At 40.2% G+C, this 21,260-nt stretch overlaps 2 protein-coding genes across 7 annotated transcripts in view; one reads left to right on the forward strand and one right to left on the reverse strand.

The window, feature by feature from the left end:
* Positions 1-6,515, forward strand: DDX20 (DEAD-box helicase 20). The gene is made up of 11 exons (XM_068918151.1): positions 1-276; positions 376-470; positions 835-1,003; positions 1,295-1,409; positions 1,492-1,634; positions 2,018-2,156; positions 2,611-2,669; positions 3,396-3,478; positions 4,134-4,239; positions 4,327-4,428; positions 5,179-6,515. The coding sequence occupies exons 1-11, from the start codon at positions 81-83 to the stop codon at positions 6,288-6,290; spliced, it is 2,319 nt and encodes a 772-aa protein (XP_068774252.1). The 5' UTR covers positions 1-80; the 3' UTR covers positions 6,291-6,515.
* Positions 6,516-11,599: 5,084 nt separating this feature from the next.
* Positions 11,600-21,260, reverse strand: part of KCND3 (potassium voltage-gated channel subfamily D member 3) — a 140,502-nt gene continuing 130,841 nt past the window's right edge. For 5 of the 6 annotated variants that reach the window (XM_068918153.1, XM_068918154.1, XM_009672160.2 and 2 more), the window contains 4 exons: positions 20,979-21,071; positions 18,272-18,328; positions 17,021-17,268; positions 11,600-14,813 (listed from right to left, as the gene is read on the reverse strand). In XM_068918153.1, coding sequence (XP_068774254.1) covers positions 14,609-14,813; positions 17,021-17,268; positions 18,272-18,328; positions 20,979-21,071 — 603 coding nt within the window. In that variant the 3' untranslated portion in view covers positions 11,600-14,608. The remainder of the gene's footprint in view (positions 14,814-17,020; positions 17,269-18,271; positions 18,329-20,978; positions 21,072-21,260) is intronic. The other variant, XM_009672163.2, reaches the window with a different exon arrangement.

Below are 21,260 nucleotides of genomic sequence, written 5' to 3' on the forward strand. Positions count from 1 at the left end.
CGCGGCGCGTGCGCAGGCCCGGGCGGCGCGTAAAGGCGCGTCTGGGGCCGCGCTGCCTCTTCGCCGTCCCGCCTCGCAAGATGGCGGCGCCCGCGGGCTCGCCTCCGCCTCCTGAGGGCCGGTTCCGCACGCGCGACGTCCTGGTGCCCGGGGGCCCCAGCGACTTCGGCTCCTTGCTGCTGTCGGCGCCGGTGCTGGCGGGGCTGGAGGCGGCTGGCTTCCACAGGCCCTCGCCGGTCCAGCTGAAGGCCATCCCGCTGGGGCGCTGCGGCCTGGGTGAGGGGCCGGGGCCGGGCCGGGGCGTCGAGCCGGCAGCGGGGGGGAGAGGGGGCGTTGGGGCGGCGCTGCTGACCCCCTCGGGCCGCTTTCTTCCAGATCTCATCGTGCAGGCCAAGTCCGGCACCGGCAAAACCTGCGTGTTCTCCGCCATCGCTCTGGACGCCCTGCTGCTGGAGAACCCCGCGACGCAGGTGAGCCCCGGCCCCGGGGCCCTTGCCGGGGTCGGGCCTTCCCTCCACCTCGGGAGCGGGAACCGCTGAGGTGGCCTTGGAAGATGGCGCGTTCGCATCTGTGAAACTCCTGCTTCCACCCCTACTGTAACGTGCCATCCTTTAGTTTGCCTCATGAGTGACATGTGCTGTGGTAAAAAGTTACTTCAGTTTTTACCGCTGCTGTGTGAGTTTAGTAGTTAGGAACGAGTTTGAACTCTTAGTAGGTTTTTATATAGAACGTGGTGTTTGAAATCATGAAGCTGGTAGCGTCAAGACTGGTTGCTGTACTTCTGTCTTCTAAACCATTCTGCTGCTTTCAAGGCTAATTCTTTGTCCCTTAAAGATTCTGATCTTGGCTCCGACAAGAGAGATTGCTGTGCAGATTCATGCTGTCGTCACAGCCATCGGAATAAAAATGGAAGGTTTGGAGTGCCATGTCTTCATTGGAGGAACTCCTTTGAACCAGGACAAAATAAGGCTAAGGAAATGCCACATAGCTGTTGGCTCTCCAGGTATGGACATGCTTCAGTGTACTTCAGATACAGTCTGACGCACTTTTCACACTACAATAATTGGTGCTTTTGAAATCTTGATTTTTTTTTTTAACTAATGGGGCCAATCTCAAAGGCCACTGCTAAAAAAAAAATTAGGCCAAATGTTTTTATTGAGACATTATTTTAAATAAACCTTTTAAAAAGAATTTATTGAAATTAATATTAAAAAAATTAAATATTATAAGTCTCCTGATTAGAATCATTCAGTTAATATTTGTGAAGCCTAGATTACTTTTTTATCTTTTGTAGGTCGGATAAAACAACTCATAGAGTTGGATTACTTAAATACAGCCAGTATCCGGCTCTTCATTCTTGATGAAGCAGACAAGCTTCTAGAAGAAGGCAGCTTTCAGGAACAAATTAAGTAAGAAAAATGTTTATCCCCCACACTTAGCAGATTAGATGCATATTTATGAGTCTTTCTTGTAAATGTCCTTCTCTTGTAGTTGGATTTACTCTTCGCTGCCGGCCAATAAGCAGATGCTGGCTGTTTCAGCCACTTATCCTGAATCATTAGCTAGTGCTTTGACCAGGTATATGAGAGAGCCAACATTTGTGAGGTTGAACCCTACTGAGCCAAGTCTCGTTGGTAAGTGTAAGAAACTCATTTACATTTATATGAAATAGATTATTAGGAGTATAATAAAACCAAAATATATGCCTTAACACTTGCAGTGCCTTATCATTTCCCTTTATAGATAAGTTGGTTAGTTCACTAAGTGTTTATTCGCAATATTGCTGTATTTAAAACACCAGTGATAAAGTTACTTTTTTGGTTTTCCTATACTTCAAAAATGTTCCATTCTTTTAAGAAAAATTGTCCTGTAGGTTCTTATTTGGTACCTGTGTTTTTGTTCTAACTTAGTCTTTCTTCTAGCTGCAATTACATTTAAGTTGACAACAATATAGCACATTGCATGTTTTTACTGAAGCCATTAATCTGATGGCCTTTTTTTTTTCCCCCTTGCCCAGGGCTGAAGCAGTATTACAAAATCGTCAATTCCCATCCACTTCCTCATAAGACATTTGAGGAAAAAGTCCAGCACTTACAGGAGCTCTTCAGCAAGATTCCATTTAATCAAGCCTTAGTCTTCTCAAATTTGCATAGCAGGTAATAAATCTGAAATGAAATCTGAAGAAAACTATGCTTGAAAACAGTGGCTATAATATGCAGTCATGTAGCATCTTTTATAAAGGTCTCAAAACACAGCTGAAGCCAAATGCAAATTTCAGATCTGAAATACAGTCACAACATGTAAAATATAGCAGTGTGAAGTATTGAAAAGAAAGGAATGTTTTGGCATGAAGTTACCTCATACGTTGTTTAGACTGCAGTGAGAACTAATATCCTGTCGTACTTTCCCAGTCTGGTCTGACAGATGCAAAATCTGTAAGGTGACTGACTAGTTTGGACATAAGATGAGACTGACAATTTTGGAATGTAATCCTTGCCTGTAAAGAACAGCATGTTGTTAAAAAGGACACATTGACTGTTATGCCTAGCACTGTCTTGGTACTGCTAAGCATGTAGTTTTATTTAGTTTTCATTGTGTATGTCCTGTTAGGGCTCAACATCTAGCTGAGATACTGACATCCAAAGGCTTTCCTGCTGAGTGCATTTCAGGTAAGTCTGTTCAGAACTTTGTGATTCTCTAGGCTGAAGTTTGTGCATACATCTGATCTAAAATGGGAATATTCAGCTTAAAAGCTTGGTTTGTAAGACTTCTGTTTGGATAGCAAAGAATAGTATTTGAATCTTCACAGGTCTTTAAAGACTTGCATGTTATTAATCTAATTTTTCCATTGATCAGCTTTTCTACTTTTTAATCTGTTGCTGACAGTCATTATATGAATATCTAGACAAGTGCATTGATTTATTTTTAAAGAGAAAGTTTATTACACTTGCATCTTCAAGCAGTGTCTGTTTGGAAAGCTGTTGTTGCATTTAAATCCCCCCCCCCAACTTCTCTATTAACGGCTGATAGCTAGCTCTTACGGTTGTTAGAAGCCTTCCTTTGAATTTCTCCTTCCACAGTGGTTTTCATGGCTACATGTGCTTTTGTTCAAGTAAAACTTTTCTAAAGTCAATGTTATTCAAGTGAGTCAAGTATATATGTAAAAAAAGTAGGAATTTTTGTAATGGATTTCCTTATTTTCAAGTTTATTTTGTTTGCTTCTTGCTAACTCATTTACAACTAACGTTTGGGGAAGTTTCTCTCAACTTTATCTCTAATCTCATCTATGCTTTACAAAGCAGTGTTTTCCAGAATTTGAGGAGCAAGAAACTGAAGAAGATAATCTGTTTCTAATGTTTATTTCAGTTTCTAAGTATAAATTTTTGTCTGTCTAGGTGGCATGAATCAAAATCAACGACTTGATGCTATGGCTAAATTAAAGCAATTCCATTGTAGAGTTCTTATTTCCACAGACTTGGTGAGTTAGTATTTTATAACATATGCAAGAATTGCATATATATTGTTTCAGGGTGTTAAACTTGACTTGGAATTGAATGGATCTTAAACATACTGATAAAGTATGTGACTGAAGAGCACTCAATGCGACTTGTTTTCACTGCGAGATTGAGAAGTTGTACCCTTTTTCTCATCTGTTTCAAAAATCACAGTTTCAGCAGAGTGGAGGTGCTTACTTTGAGTAGACACTGTGAGAAGGAGTATGTTTTAGTATAGTAAGCTCAAAACAGTAACACCTCAAACAGCTTTAGGGAGAGCAGTGGTTATGTTTCTTGTCTGAGATTTCTGCAGCTTTTTTGTGGTCAGTGGTTCTTGTCTTTAATTGCTAGCTTAAGGTTCTGTCATGCTGTGGGGTTGAGTTTTTGATGTTGAAGAAATACACTTGCTCGTGTTGCCTATACAGAAGGGATAAGCAAAATGATCCTGGTGTTGCATGGCCCCAGTGTGATATGCTTGTTCTACATGTTAATACCATAAGCTGATTGGACAATTGTAGATGCTTTATCTGCAATGTATTGTGATGAATAGAGGTTACTGTACAAGCAGTTAACTCCCAAATGTGCTGTGGTATCTTTTAAAGATCTGTTCTGTATATTTACTTAACTCCTTTTTCCAAGACATCTCGTGGAATTGATGCTGAAAAAGTGAATCTGGTCATCAATCTGGATGTGCCTGTGGACTGGGAAACATACATGCATCGTATTGGCAGAGCTGGACGCTTTGGTAAAATAGTGTCATGTGGATTTATCAAGCTTGAGCTAGCTTCCCTGGGTCTGGTTAGGTAATTATACTTTCTGTTGTGTATCGTAGGAACTTTAGGCTTATCTGTGACATACTGCTGCCGTGGACAGGAGGAAAACATGATGATGCAAATTGCACAGAAATGTAATCTTCGGCTTCTTCCCTTACCAGGTATGCTCTGTCCTGTGAATGCAGCTCTGTGGTGGTGTTGGTTGTTTTCTGCTGCTAAGTCAATGCTTCAGAGAAGTCTACAGTGAACTGACATACACCTTCTCGGCTGAAGGTAGCTACCCTGAGCTTAGTACAGTCAGGTCATTTGTACACAGTGCTGATGACCTCTGCTGTGAATGTGTACCTGCCACAGTTGTACAAAGCGATAGAACATGAAGAACTTCAGTGCATGCCTGTGGGTAGAGAGAGGAACTCAGCATCCAGCTGCTGTTTAGGCAGCTACATAGCTATACTTGGATTTCCAGAAACAGTTGAAACCAAAGCAAGTTACAGAACAGCAGTTGTCTAGTATTAAGCCTTTCTTAGGATGCGGTAGTGGAAGTAAGGAAGAAACGAATGGAACAGCAGACGACTTGCTACCCTTGCTTTTCAGAAGGCCAGGTGTTCTGCTAGAGATTTAGCATTTACCCTTCCTTATTTCTGTTTTTCACCTGATTTAGTACAAAATGCCCAAAAAATTGGTGAGTAATGCAGCACTTACTGTATTAGTAGAACTTCTCAATGTCTTCAGTGGAGAAAATGTTCTAGCTATTTGAGCTCTTTCAAGAAGTAAAAAGGTCAGTTTATAGTCTTGACTTAACATCTCTTACCAGATTATTTATGATTCTGTGAAGCTTTACTTCATTATTCATTTGAGTTCTAGAAGGAAGGCCACACTTACTGAGTGCCTGCTTTTTCCCTTTCGTGCAGAGCCTATACCTCCTGGAATGATGGATCAGTTTGAAGATTGGGAGGTAGAAGTCAAAGCTGCTGCACATACACATGCTTCAGTGAATTCCAACACTGTGTTTCTTAGACCAGAAGAACCAGTACAGCAGCCAGCCCGAAATAACTTTGCAGAGATACCTCGACCTCCTTCTAATCTTCCAGCTGATAATTCTGTAGATGGGCCAAAAAAGACTCTGAAGCAAAAACTGATAAAAAGATGCACAAATTCTGCAAACGCAGAAAAAGGTAGCCCCAAAACTTTCAACTGCAACACGAAACAGAGGAATCAAGTAGGAGCTGCCTCCGAAATGGACAGACAAAATATCACTAAAGCTCCAGATGAGGAAGCCTTGAAAAAAAATCTTCCCAGAATTCCATGCTTGTCATCTTTCAAAAACCAACAGAACAGTCATCCCTGGAACTTTGTGGAGTTTGTTGAAGACTATGAGTATTTCATTAGAGAAGGGTTGGAGAGGGATGTTGAAATTGTAAGAGGTTATTCAGGCCTGGGAGAACAATGTGAGCTCCCCAGAAATGGTGCTGTAGAGTCTAAAGATGTGGAAGATGCTACAGAGGCAGTAGCAAATGGTGTCGCGTCTGTGGATAGTGATAGTTCATACAATTCCAGGGCTTCCTCCAGTAGCAAGGAAAATAACTCGTGCTCTGAAGCATTTTCAGATACACAGGAGAAAAATGCTGTTCCCGCCATGGATCAAGGTCTTACAAGCTTCTCTTCTACACCAGAGCAGCCTCAGGAGCTATCGCAAGTGCCAAAGCAAAGTCAAGTGAAAAAGAAAGTTCAGAAACAAAATACTAAACAAAAGAGAAGTCATTACCACCAATTCCCTAGTCCTCCTATGAGAGAAGCTGCAGAAGACTGCTCCTGCAGCCCTTGGGGTGATAGTGTTCCTGGCTTTCCATATGAGGCTTGGAGCTACAAAAACTACTGGAAGTCTTACTATCAAGCATGGCAAAACTACTATGCTGCAGTGTCTCATATGCACTACAGGAAAAGTTACAGACACTTTAATTGGGTGAATGCTTATCATGTCAACTCAGTCTATCTTCAAGAACTGCTGAAAAGTGATGGTTGATGGAATGGCATTGCTGTTCGGAAAGGGCTGGCTGGTACAATGAATGGACATACCTGTGAAAACATAACTGCTGGGCTACAACTACACTGACTGACATAAACGTTGTTTAAGATTGAAGAGAAAATGTTGTCTTTTCAGAAGCAAATTATTTCTAGGCAAATGTTTTATATGCATTCCAGTGGTGGTGTTGCAACAAGTTGTCAATAAAAGGAAATGAGTGATACAGCTGGATGTTCAGTTGCAGTCTTTAAAATATGAAGTAAATGAAGATGAAAGGCAGCCACTTACATGTAAGAAGTCTCATTAGGCAAGGAAAGAACCAACTGATCTCAATTTTCCTTGATTTTCTGTAACTTTTGGGTGGAAAGTGAATTCACCACAAAAGTTGCTGTATGTAGTTAAAGATGATTCCTTTTTCTGTGGTTCTCTCAAACATCAGGCAATGGTTCTATGCCAGTTAACAGTGGCAGGCATCTTGCATCTCAGTCAAGGCATGTGTTGCTAACTTAAGTCAAGGTAATTAACATGGTATAAATAACACTTCTATAGCTAGATGTATCACAAGCTATGCAGTAGAGGATGGTTTAATTATGTATAAAATGTGTAGCTACTGTAATTGGTCTGTCCCTCTGGGTGCAGCAATATCAGACTTCCCACACTTACAAGAAAGCTTTAATTATAAATGAAATTATGTGTTAATACTAATTGGTATCTCCTGTTTGGGTTGCACTATTTTGTATCTAGCTGTCTTGGAGCAGGAAAAGGTTAAGGAGTACTGGCTGGCTTTAGAGTATTTACACTGGACTGACTCTTCTCACTGACCTTCAAAATTTATTCCCTAACTTCAGGATGATTGCGATCACTGAAGCAGATTTTAGGTTAATTCCTTTGTTTTCTCAAAATCGAGAAAGAAAGAGCTGATCTGTGCTCTGCTTTTTTTATGGGCAGAAAATAAGGCTAGAATTCCCTTAGTGAAAGCACTGCTTCCTACTTAGTATGAACTGTACTTCCAAGGGGAGTGTTTAGTTTAATTTGAGATGGCAGGTTTCGAGGGTGCTTGATTGCCCACCTTCAGCTACCTTGAAATTCATTTTGAGAAATGTAGTAGACTTTCACTCAGGTTATTTAAATAAAAATCACTTTCTTGTATGAGTGTTTTAAATGTTGTTGCAGTGTTCTCTGTATAAATCCTGTGGTGGCCCTGGTAGTACTTTTAGGACTTTTTGTGGAATAGTGGCTCCAAATTTTAAATTCTTAAACTTAACTCTCTTCACTGTGCAGGACAACTATAACATTAGTTAGCACAACAGTAGCATAGAAATTTAGCATAAAATTGGCCAGTAAGAAGTTTATTCCCCTCTGTTTTGGGGTATGGTGGTTTTTCTTCTCTCCCCCCTTTTAGGTAGGGAAATGGTGTCACCTAGTGGGTGTCAGGCTTTGCTGCAAGTAATAAAAAGGCAGTAACATAAGCTGTTATGTTCAGCTGGAATTGTCAGTGGATGCTAGAGCTCATCTAATAGATTTTAGTTTGTTAAGAGAATTTTGACAGTTTTAAACAAAGCCTTTTCAAGTGATGCTTTCTATAATATGCTTAAACATGAAATCAATTTAATTTGTTTTGCAGTTGAAGCAAGCTGACTACCTGCAGTGTAGAACGCAAGACTTTGGTGTAAAAAGAATTTGTAGGACCAGACTGCCTCTTAAAGATGTAAGGTGTGCTCTTTAAGTTTAATAAATATCACTTTAGGAAAAGTGTTTTTTTTCCTGTGCCTTTTCTTCCCTGCCTTATTTCCCCCCACTCCTTGTGTCATAACAAATTAGTGAAGGGAAGGGGTTCTCCTACATTATGTCTGTAAAGCTTGAAAAGGCCAGGATGGTGTGATTGTGTTTCCAAGGTGAATTTTGCATCTCTGTCCTTGAAAAGAAGGTTGCTGTAAGGGATACACTAAAAGCAGTAATGCATATATTCTAATGTCTGTTTTTAGTAATCATCATACTCTTTTCATTAATGATTGCTTAATTGAAAGTTCTTAATATTTTAAATTTAATGCAAGTAACTTAGGCCAAAACTCAAAATGCTCAAAAAAAACTCCCAGATTTTTTTAGAAGAAATCTACAGCATCATCTTGGTATTTGTGGCACACACTCTGTTTAATCCAGATTGGATACATCAGGTACAGCAGTGGCACAAGACTCGATACTGTAAATGATATACAAGTTTCAACATATGCACTACAACTCCAAAAGAAGACAACAGGAAACTCAGTTCTTCTAGAAAGTTGTTCTTAAATGAAGCTACCTGCAGTTTTATGCAGTATGTTTTGTATCTGTCCTTTTTTATGTTTGTAAGCAAAGCCCATTTATAGTACGAAAATAGAAAATAAGGTTGAGAGCTTCTTATGACATAAAATTCCTAAAGAAAACACCATTGCATTGGAATGCCTTACTAATTATCAAAAATATTCCATCACACGCATTTTGTAAGGTATTTCATTGGTCCAAGGAGCTAGCGGGAGCTCTGGTCATAGTTGCAACAGAACTGAGAAGAACATTCGATGTGGTTATTAACAACTTACCCACGCAGCTGTGTGACTTCCTATGATTAGCACTAGTTAAAATCATAATAAAAAGAAACACGTGCACACATATACACACAAAAGTAACAGACTATTGACTGAAAACAAAACTTGAGAAGGAATTTTCACAAACTCTGTCATCTGGTCTTTTGATCCACCCAAAATCTTTCTGGCACAGTTTTTGGATTCTAAGTGTGAGTAGTAGTGCTTCTCTACTACCCTTTCTTCAAAGTTCTCCAGAGTATTTTGTAAATGTTCATGAATTAAACTTACTGAAAAGGAGAGGTATTAAATTTGTATAACTGGCAAAGAGGTGAAATGACCTCTTTGAGGTCACTTAGTGATTCATCAAGACAATCAGCAGTAGAACATAAGTTCCTGATACTAATTTTCTTTGCTGTAGTCAGTCTGCACACTGGCTTGGGATTACTTCTAATATTTTAGAAGGATAGAACCATTATGAAAGGCATTTATGGCATCATTAAATGTGAAGCCTAAAGATTTGAGTTCAGAAATCATATATTTAGTGCAGTTGATCAAAGTGTGGGAGAAAAACAAGTAATTTTTGAATCAATTAAGACATATTTGACTGAGAAGTTGCATGGAAAAGGTGTATTATTCACCTAACTCTAAAGGCAGAATAAGTTCTTCAGTTCAAAGCTGTGACGTTTTGAGGCACGTTCTTAAGCTATCCATGGATCCTTGCTTGTAACTGCTACAGTCCAGTGTAGATAATACATTAAAAACTGCAACATTCCTTTGATCTTGTTTCAATGTACTGAATCTACTTTATAGTATCTATAAGATACAACATGTTTATACCTTCTTTACTTACAAAAGCAAAATATTTTAAAAAACACTGCCTTTTTTACATGGTATTAATTTGGGTTTCATACATAACTCCTAAAGCTATTTAATTTAAAATGGTGAACACTGGTTTGCAGTACCAGTATGTTATATTTCAGGTTAAACAAGCAGCGTTAATTCAAATTTAGTATTTCTGGGAACTGTAAAAATGGATGTAATTTTCCAGCATTTCCTTTTGAATTATAGGTTCACTTTAGTCCATGCTAAAGCCTTTTGTGTTGCTTAATTTACCATTTTCCCTAGTTCACTTTTACAGTGATAATTATTTGACATACAGAAGTAGTCTCTGGTATAAGGATTTGCTGTAGAATGCTTTATATTCTTCTAATGTTTGTAGGCAGCTAACTTGCCGTGTGGGAAGGAGAGTAATTTAACATGATGCAAGAGAGTATAATGACAACAAGGGAAGGAAAATAAGGAAAGAATTATGGCTGAACATCAGGGGGAAACTCCTTGACATTAAGTTCTATTAGTCTGGAATAAGCTTTTAAGGGAAGCCGTGGGAGTCTTTTCCCTGGAGATTTTTAAATCTGATCTAGAGAAAGCAGTGCAGTATATTGAAGTGAAGAATCTTGTTGCTAGCGTGTGGTGGATTGGACTTTTTGTTGTTTTTAATTTTTGTTTTCTGTGGCCTCTTCTTCACGTGTATGCCAAGATTTTTAAGGAAAAGAAAAATAAAGAATTAGATTTCAAAAGAGTAGATGGAAGTGAAAACCTAGCTGGGAAAGGTATTTGTCATCAAGTTACTTTGCCAGTTGGGTGTGTTTCTTCACAGAAGATGTGCAGTTCTATTAGCAACCTAATGCCAGGTGAGGAGAGAGTACATATGTCAGTAGAACATGCTGAGAATTTGAGAATATATTTTTCTCCCAAGAAGGGTCTTCGGAGCGAACAAAATGCTCAGAGAAAGGTGTTGCTCCTTTGATGTTTTAATATTGTTTTATGAAAAACTGAAAAATAAGCCCCTTCTACTTGCTTTCTGTACAAGCAATCCATTTTATCTTTTTTTCATGAAGAAAACGAACTGCGCTACCAAACGTTGCGAGGAATTAGGGGGAAGGGGAAGCCTTTTGAAATGAATTGTACACACAATGGACTTTTTTTGGGAGCAGTCTTACTAATCAGGTTGTTTTGCACCATCTGCCTTTCAGAAACTTATCAGGAGCAGAACCTACCTATGTATGCTTCTGCATGCTTCTTCTCCTGGATGCAGCTCATATCTGAAGAAGCCCCCTTCCATATGCATCAGGTATGACTGGGGCTGCAGGGGTATCTGCTGGTTTTTGTGTCCGTAATAGCACAGGTGTTGTCTTGGGCATGCATGACAACGGGGAAAAGGGAGAGGTACGTTGGTAGGACTGGGTGATACTGAGGACCTCTGGAGAAAATGGTCCAAGTCCTTCAATTAAAGTTCTGGTCTAGGAATTTCTAGGATTGACTTGGTCTTATCTCATTAACGGTTTAAAAGTTGCTATTTAAAGCAACCGTGCTGTTTAATAAAGCTAACTGCCTCCATTTACTGTAGGAATAAGTAGCTATAGTGAGCAGCAGTGAGCAGCAGTTCCCATGCTCTTTGTAAATGCTTTCCCTCCCTGCCAAGATTTCATCTGAAGGCTGATATGTTATTCCCTACTGACCATTGATATGTTGTCGATAAGATTCTTGTCTTTGCTGTTGAATGAACGTGCAGTGCTTTCATTATAAGGATGTTGTTGCGTTTGGCAATCCAGGGAGGTTTTGTACAAGCATAGTTTCAAGCACTTTCAGAAACGTTACTTGGTCTACTTCAAGTCAGCATTTAAAGGGAGTCAATGTCACCATTAAAAATATTTCTAGCCTTGTTCCTCTAGGCTTAGACTTCCTTAATTTTCTCTGTCTTTATCCTCTGAAAGTCTGTGCTGAGCCAGTGACTGTATGGGGCAGCACCTGCTAAGTTAATGGTAGAAGAGGCAAGCCACATATTTTTGAGCAAGGATAAAAATGATTCTTCTTCTCTGGGACAAAACAAAGACCAGGGCTACCCTGACAATCTGATCCCAACCAGCCAGAAGCCCTAAGGATTGGTTGTCCTCCTTATTTATGCTTTTGTCTCATAAAAATGTTGAATTCTTTCAGGAAGCGTTTTGATTGATAGTAATAAAATGCACTAAATGTACTTTAGATGGGCTGCCATGATTGCTATTTACAGATAGAGACATGGGCGCAGAGAGATGAAGTGGCTTGTTTACCACTCCACGGTAAATCATGAAAAAGAAAGGCAGCACTGAGAGTCCATTTTGAGTCCCTGGCTCTTTGTAATCACTTAATCCTGTGCATTAGAAGGAACACGGTGTACCAGCATGATAGCATTTACCCCTCATTCTATGCTAGTGTAAAGAAGGGTGGAAGGTGGTGGAGAACAAGGCCTCTGATCTATAAGGCTGAGGGTTTTCAAATGGGCAGCAGATATCATGACAAGTAATGAACTTAGAGCAAAGGAAAGACTAAATTAAACATCAAGAAAAACTCAATAATGGCAAGATTAACTGCAGAATAACCTCCTACAGGAAGCAGCAAAGGCAGAGTATTTTAGTCATTTAAAACAGGACTAAACATAGTTTTGGGTAACATAGTATAGCATTGGAATAAATGAGTATAAGCTGGTGCAGCTACTGAAGGCTTAGCCATAGCCCTAATGTTTCTAGAATGTTGTAGGGTTCTAAGGAAGGTATTGAGTTAGTACATCAGCTTTTGAGTCCATTTTATAGACTACTACGTTCAGAATGCTAACAAAGCAGATTGCTAGCTCATATGTTTAAGTCAGCATGTGCATTTATTTATCTATACGTGTGTGTGTGTTTATATGTGTTTGTGCATATATAAATATTACATCAGGATAGATTATGAAAGATGTTAACAAAAAAGTCATCCCCTTGCTGAATCAGTCTCAAACAAGCTTTGAGTAATTGTTAGTTGTGTAGTGTTGGTAAATCCCTGTTCAGAAAAGGGACACTTCAAACGTTTCCTTATTATCTATTCCATTGCAAGCTCCTGGAGGCAAGGTTCAAAGCTTTTCACAGGGGTGTGTAGGGCCTAGCACAACAGAGTCTTGAACGGGCATTTGTGTGTGCCCACAATAATTAGCCGGACAGTATATATGATGTGAGAGGCTCTGGAAGCAAGAGGTGGGTGACATTGTTCATCACTCTGTGCCCGTTGTGGATTGCATCTGTAATGAGAAGGGGACTTGAGAGAGGCAGAATGGAAGAAAAAGATTATTCTTCTTAGAGGGGAAAAATCAGTTACGTTTCAGGACTTTGTCTTTCCTGACAATGGATTGTTCCTAGGAAGATTTCAGAAAGAGTGGTAGGACTGACCACAGCCTAGTTAGAAGGACTAGCTTCCTGGCAGTACCACAGTGTTACTTACAGGTTTTGGTTTACTAGAAATGTGTGACTTTTCCCAAAATCAATGTGTAAACTGAAAAAAGAAAATGCTGTCTGTACCACACCTTATCAAATGTTTTCCAGACTCCAGTACTGCTCCCCCTTCTCAGGTGGATGCACACTGTAGATCCTGTGCTAGGACTGGAGAACTAAAATTACTAATCTAGTCTACCCCCAAAATCAGTGCAACCCAGAAGCCATTGATGAGACAACTGGAGCCCCAGGACTGTGAAAAAGCCAAATTCTTCGCTGTCCATGCAAGGTATTTGGCTCTAGGGTTAATTATTACCAAATATAGATCCAGACGTTATTTGGCTACTATTTACAATGGGTTGTATGTCCAACGCTAGCAAAGAAATTCATGGATAGAAAACAAAAACAAAAAGGCATGGGCATATGTTACAGAGAACATCTGTCAGACTTATGAATGCTTGTTGTAGCTGAGTTCAGTGCTTTCTCATTCTTTACCATTTTTGTGTACAGTATTAAAAAAGAATCCTACTTTTTTTCCTTTTTAAAAATACAGAACTGATAGTCTAGTCACAGTCTTACAAGTAAGTGATAACAAAAATAGAAAGCAGATATCCATGAGGGACTAAAACTCTACTAAAGCCTGTCTTTTTTTTTCCACAAATATGTTTTCACAGACAATAATTAGCAGACAAACACACTGTTTGCAATTGCACTGTATTGACTTAAAAGGCGGATACAAAATTGTCTAAATAAAGAATGCCATCCAGGGTGAAATAGTTGTGTGTGTGTGTGTGTGCGCGTGTGCACACATATGCGCTGACACATGCTTGCATTTTCCTACTGTGCACTCAATCATGAAAATATGCTCTATTCTTTGTAATTCAGTGTTGCTCTGATGTGGTTCTGTTGCACACTCGCACACGCACACACACAGGGGAATGGAAACAGATTTCTGTGACAGGTGGCTTCTTTGTCTAAATCTTTTCCTATAAAAGAAAAAAATGTGAAATTTTGGTTGGTTTAAAGGTTCTGCTCCATGAAGAAAAAAAATTCACAAAATCCATTGTTTTTCACCTTTTTCAGTCATTTCCTCATGAATAAATATTATCCATTAAAAACCTTTAAAAAGGTGCTGCGATACACAGTGTTATATTTCTGTTTTCTTTATTGACTCTCTTGTTGCCATGATGATTCTTTCTCTCCAGCCTCCACAGGCAATTTCTGCTCCGTACTGTGGCACAACACCCTCTCCATGCAGATTTTTCCTTTAACCAGCCTCTTCCTCCTCCTAATCCTTCCTCAGTCCACAGCATGAATGCGAGTCTGAAGAAAGCTGCCTTGTTAGGTCTCCATTGCTAATTCAATGACAAAATGTCAGGTTGGTCCGTCCAGGCACAATTTGCAGCAAAAAAGGAACGTGGAGGTGTGGAGGGAGAGGGACACTGGTCTTCCAGCCTCTTTCTGTGCATGAGACATCTTACAAGGCAGAGACCTTGACTATGTTGCTTGTGGTAGTGGTAGAAATGTTCGTGGAATGGCCAGGGCTGTTGGGTGGAGGCCTACTCTCGCCTTCTGGCGTTAGTGCCGGTGGTGTGGGGATGCTGATGATGGCTGTAGTTATCTGCGCAGTTTTGCAGTTCGGTCGCAGCCCATCATCTGACTTCATGTTGAGACTGGAACGACTAGAAAACAAATTTAGTTTTGTTTTTTTTTTTTAACTGAGAGTAGGAAGGCTGGGAATGGTAATTGCTCTTCAGCAATATCTTATTCCCCTAAATTAGGGGCACTGAAATATTACAGAAGAATCTACTTAATTGCTTTCCCCAGTTTACACTAACCTTTTTTAATGTAATTCCTGTTAGGATACAGCCTTGCATAGGGCAGATCATTTTACATTTTCTGTTTCATTCTTGCATAAATCTGGTATAATTAAGAGGGCACTTAAATATACTGTACTGTGTACTGCATCTTTTCAGAGCACAGGTAGGTCTTCCTGAGAAAGATTTTTGTCTTCCTTGCAGTTTTAATGCCTCTTTTTTCACTATCCCTTGATCTTTTCTATTTTTTCATCCCCCTGCAGTAGTCTCAGGGATCTGGCAGCTGGGAGCATTTTTATTAGATCTGCATCAATTGCATCCTATAATTAATTACAGAGGGGAAAATGATGGGTTGATTTCTGTGCATCTGCATAGCTGCAGGAGTCTGCTATTACCAGCCCAACATGTTCATTTTAAACACAAGGCCTGCTCTTTTAAAATGTAAAGCTCCCAATTGGAAAGCTCTTGCTGTGGTTATCTCAGAGTGACTTACCAAGAGGATTTTTCTTGACCTCTCAAGCATCCCAAGAAACACCATGGAACCCATTCTGTTTCCCCAGCTATCTCAGTCACAAGCTGAGTCCTCATGGGCAGAGTCTGAGATTCACCCAGTGAGTTGCATTCCCCATAAAAAAGTTCCCCCAGTTAGTTGCATTCCATATAAAAAGTAACTTAAAAGCCTTTTCTTTTGCCAGTGATTTGGAGCTGTCACAATAAACGTCCTCCTGCATCGGCAGACTCAGCAGAAAGACCTAAGGCAGAGTTTCCAAAAGTCTGGGAAGCTGCATCCTGCTTCTGTAAAAATTATGAAATCTCAGCATCTCTTGCCCTTCTGCAGCCTCTGTAAGCACTGTTACAGACCAGCTCCAAATGAGCGATTATTCAGAGTAGATGATGCTGATCCTCATAATATATTCTCTGTTCTTACACAGTTTGGTAGTAAGTGAAATAACTAACAGTGGTGACAGTTAAAATACCATGGCTGACATCTGATTTAGCACTGCTGAAATAGGATAGTTCACATTCCCCCTGGATTACTATTTCAGGTGCTGGTTTAAACTTCTATCATCTTGAAACTGCAATAGCCAGAAATTTGTTTTGTGCTTATTCATTCATAATTTGTCCTCTGAAATGCTCTTCTGACTTCACCCTGGCACAGAGTAGTCCTGTGCTGTGCTAGGGGCAGCTTTGTTTCAGTTTCCAGAGCCTTTTGATAGGAGTGGGGAGGAGAGGAATGCTAGTTTCAGAAACAGCCCAGTGTACAAGAGGCTTAATGGGCTGAGGGGAATTTAGAAAGTCATTTAATACTTGCAAGCAAGATGTGGTGAGGAAATGATTTTTCAGCAAGCTATGTATAAAATGACACACCCAATTTCAGAATTGTCTATTGAAAGAGACATTTCTTCTCCTATGGAACTAATGGCTCTTTATGTGAGAGCTATTGAGACACCATTGTGAAATTCCTCCTTTGTTCCCCAGTGATGCTTGTTGCTTACAGTTGTAATTCAAACTTTTGGATAGTGAAAACCAGTAAAATGAGTTTTCCTGGTGGATCAGGTCAGCATGTACAGCTCTCTACCGGCTTTTGCATGTAGACACTGATGAACCAGTTTCCTTTGTCTCTGTCTGCCTGGGCCCAGTAAAAACTTGCAAGTACTGGGCTATGTGGGAGGTGTGTGGTATGGGTGGTAGAGTGACACTGTGCAAGCTTTGGTGACTGGCTTACAGCTGGGGACTGCTGGCCTCCTGCCTGTGCCATTAAGAGCTTTATAGGCAGATTTCAGCTGGACTTCATTCTTCTAAGTCCAGTCTGGTCAGAGAAGAGCTACGTTAGAGTCTAGCTTTGACTTGGTTCTCCCCCAGTCCCCTGTGTTGCACACAGCAGCTAGGAGTCACTATTCTTGGGATTCTACTAGAAGGAGGGAGGCCTGGATCCTCCCAGCTCTGTATCTCTCTCTCTCTCTGGCTGGAGAATATGCCTGCGAGAAGTTGCAGCAAACCCATTTCAATTGGATAATGCCCTTTTAGGGGTTTGCATGCAGTAGTTAGCAGCAAGAGCCTACTTACTGTACCTTGTTGTAAGTGAGGGCTGCTCACTGCACTGGATGTGGATAGTGCTGAGCTCCTGCATACTCCGCAGGCGAGTGGCTGGCACACTGGAGTTGGGGAGGTGAGTGGTCTTCTTGTTACGGCGAGAACAGCAGGAGGTGGTCAAACCATGGTGACTTGACAAGGAGGGGCTCCGAGAAGATGGGTAGTTTTGCATTGAGCTCTCCATGCAGTTTTGTTCGAACAGCTGCTCATCTATGAACTCATGGTTCTGGCAGGAAAAAGAACAACGTCGTTACTCTCTGTGGCAACAGCAACAGCTATGACCCAACAGCAGTTTATTTTCAATAGTGTATTTTGCTAGTCTGGTGGGAAGTGTTAGCCCCTTGTCTGTGTAAGATGCTTTCTGCCCTTGCACCTGAAAATGTTTGCACTAGGCAGATCTAAAGAAAGAAATGCAGACAAGAACAGAGAAAGAGATGACTTTGCCCTTCCACTCGCTACAGCCAAGAGGTTTTGCTGTCCTGAATCAATATGGGAATAAGAGAAGCTGTTGCAGTGACAAAAGCATGATAATCTGTCAATACTGCCTTGCTTACACAATCTGAGATGGTTAATATATTGTGTCTGATTTTCCTTTCACTCATATGTCTGGATCCCAGAAGTGGCTTCAAAACGTCTGCGATGCCACATGGTTGTTAAACCCCACAGGAGAGGAGATTCAGGCTCCTTTTTCCATTATTCTTGGGGACAGGATTGTAATATATCTGGAGGATTGTCTTGTCAGATAATTTAATTACAGGATGTTACTTGTATTTGCTGTTGGGTGCAAAGCATACCTGGAATACACTGGGTGCTGCAATTAGATGAGTTACAGCTGGTAGAAATAAAAATGGCAGCTGACAGAGGGAAGTGATGGGGGAAGGAAATCCAGAAAACTGAATCTTTAAAGCATTTTTATGCTAAAGAAACAAAATATCCTGAAAGGAAGAACTTTTGTGCGCATGTATGAATGCCCCAATAGTTGTAATGCACATACTTCATCCAGTCCGTCAGCATCAGAAAGGATGGGTAACAAAAACAACCAGGGTGAAGGCAGCCATTGATTTTCATTGGAACAAATAACTCTTACTGTAAAATAAAAGCACTGGGTAGCAAAAAAAGAACCACGTGCACAAACTCCCAAGGACAAGACCAGGAACAAGAAAGGAACCAAACACTTGAGACACATCACAGAGATCATAGAAGAACAAATTGAATTAAAAGGGAAATACCTTGATGGTGGAAGTTCGTACAGATAACAGGGGATCATCCACAAGATAGGACAATCCCTACAGGACAACATGCCAACAAAAGATAAAAACACATTTGATTGTCCGTTCCGGCATTCAAAAATTTAGTCCCAGCATTGTGTCCTTTGGTCTCAGCATTGCAGCTGTCTTGCTCAAGTTTGAATGGGCAACTGGACCTTCTCTTTACCAAACCTTGCTTGAATCAGACTCCTTTGTTCCTTCGTTCTTATACTTTAGCTTTTTAATGTTCTTTTCTTGAACATAAGACTTGTGACAACTTTATTACTTTGTTCTTTTGAGAGCCAGAATGCAAAGGAAAACAAAGTTTGAGCTGCTGATTCACGAGTAAACAAATCTGAATTTTATTGTCATTGGATCACCAATGGCTATGGTTTTTGATCATACACTGGAAACACAGAAGAAAGGTTTGGGCTGAAGGATTGGATTCAGTGGACATAGCAATGGGAGAAAATATAGCATGTGAATGTCCATACTCAATCTGGAAGGCGGAGTGCAGAAACTCCTTTTGTTTGTACCAACTCCATGTGTTGTGTTAATATGGCAGAGTAGCCTTTGTTAGAGCAGCTGCAGGTACCTCAGGGTCACTTTGTCTTCTGAAGCACCAGATCTGTGAGCCGTTCACAGCCATTTGATTGTAAGACTTTATTCTAGTGACAATTGCAGATACTGCGAAAATAAATACTGTATTTTCAGAATCCTTCTGCCTAGTTTAAGGAAAGGTGAATTGCCCATTGAAACAAGTTTGCAACCATGGTACATTCCTCATTGCATTCCACCTGCAACTTTGTATCATCAAAAAAATGACTCTGCAGTGTTTAAAAATTCTTGTACTATGTTTTAATGCTTTGGAGGGAGAGGTGCTGCATAGTATTTTGATAGATTATGTGCATTGAAAAGAATTTCCACACAAGCTGATTGAACTATTTTGATTGATAACTTCAGACCAAAATCAAAACTTGCTATATGGTTTAATGCAACATAATCGTAACAGTTGGCTGGAAAATGGAGGGAAAATGCCTTAAGTATTCTGTAGATTCTCCCTCTAGGTTTTCATCAAAATTCAAAGTATCATTACTATTGCTGTTCTTTAAAGAAAAATAACAACATTTGGAACGTTTTCAACCACTGAGACTCACCCTTTGAGTAGCCTTGGGTGCTGGAGGCAATCTAGATTTATTTGTGTGGTAGGCTAATACATCTACAAATGAGGATATGATATGGCTGCATTACTTCCGGCACCCAAACTGGCTCGTTAATAATGGAGCGACTCATGCAGCTCCCAGTGCAAAATAAAGTTTACAAATGGAAGTATTACTTGTGAAACGTGGGTCATAGTAGTGAAGCTTTTAAGCGTGGAGTTCTAAACTAAAGAACTATATTGTGAAATGTCTGCTTGTTATGTAGCATCCAAAATGACTAGAAGCAAAGGCAAGATGAGTCTTATAAAATAAACTCGGTAGTTATTGATACAGGAAGAATCAGTTCACTCTCCTTGGAGTGGTGACCTTCATCATTCATTGTGATAAACCAGCTCTCTTCAGCAGGTCAGTGTGATTAACAAGTCATCTTCTTCCAGTGTATTGCTGACGCCTAAATGGTGTTATTCCAGCATAAACTGAACTATGAAAGTGGAGGTGATTAATCTTAAAAGAAAGCTCTTGCAAGTCGGAAATCAGAAGTACGTTTGATGGTGGATGCAGATAGAAAGAGGCATGAATATTTCAAGGGTTAAACTCTCTTTGCTCTTTCTAGAATGAGCCATGATATAAATAATACGCTCCATGGTATAGATCATGTATTCTCCTACTGCAAAACCTCTTATATAAACCTGGAACATCACAGATTCGTGAGATAACTATCTGAAATTTTCCAAGAGAATTCTGCATACAGAAACACTCAATAATGAAAAATAAAACTCTTAATCCAACACCTTGTGTGGCATAAACAGGAAAGTCATCATAGCGGAAGCTGCTTGACTAGCTCTGAGAGAAACTACCTGCTCTTGAAAACCAGAACTGTAGTGAGAAAAGATGTATGCAACCTTTAAACCCATTAAGAGAGTTCATCTGCTCTGTTCCTTATGAAGTGCTAAAGGTTATTTTTGCCAGCTGATTTGCATTAGGGTCTAGGTCACAGTTTGGAGTCACTGACATCAGCTTCCTCCTCTAAGACAGCACAACTGTTCAGTGTTACTAATTGGCACAAGCAGTGAGGATGTATGATGTGTGACTGACAACACAAGACAAACGCAGCTTAGCTCTTTTTCATGAGTTCTGGAGAAATTAAACTTAGTATACATCTTGTTTATAGGATCTCCCTAGCTCTTTGCCTGCTGACATCTTATTTGCATTCAAGTGAACTGAGCAACCTGCTTCGTACTTGGAACTGGTGCAGATGACTGTGGAGTAGCAGACAATCACACCCTTTATCCCTTTGCATTGTGATTCTTTTTTAAAAAAAGTCATAATGAAATAAAAGTATATTTGTCCCATTGCAGCACATTCTTGGGAATTTGGGTGTCAGACCCTTCTGGCACAGTTTGTGGGTCCACTGGGTATGTACGACCGAGTGCCAGTTTAGGGCATACTGTGCACGCGTCTTTTCCTTATGAAGCCTGGGCCAGGCACAAAAACTTAGCAAGATGTAGAAGGGCTGTGTTTCTACTTACAGTTGTTTTTTCCAGGCAGTGCAGCAGGTGGTGATGTTGGCTTTCAATTAAGGAGGTGCCTTTAGTCATGTGCTGCTCATCTTCAGTAGATCCCTAAATAGCCAGAGAAAGGAGAAAAAAAATCCCAAACCAGGAGTAAACAAACAAAACTACCCAAGATAGCTTTCACAGCAGAAAGACAACAATTTCAGTGTTGGTGGCTCTCAAGTTCTTACCGTAATTCTTAGGTTTCCTCGTTTTTTTTAATGCTGTGGCTTGTAAACTCTGGTGAGGATCTCAGCT

The sequence above is a fragment of the Struthio camelus genome, chromosome 24 (assembly GCF_040807025.1).
Source record: "Struthio camelus isolate bStrCam1 chromosome 24, bStrCam1.hap1, whole genome shotgun sequence".
Lineage (NCBI taxonomy): Eukaryota > Metazoa > Chordata > Aves > Struthioniformes > Struthionidae > Struthio > Struthio camelus.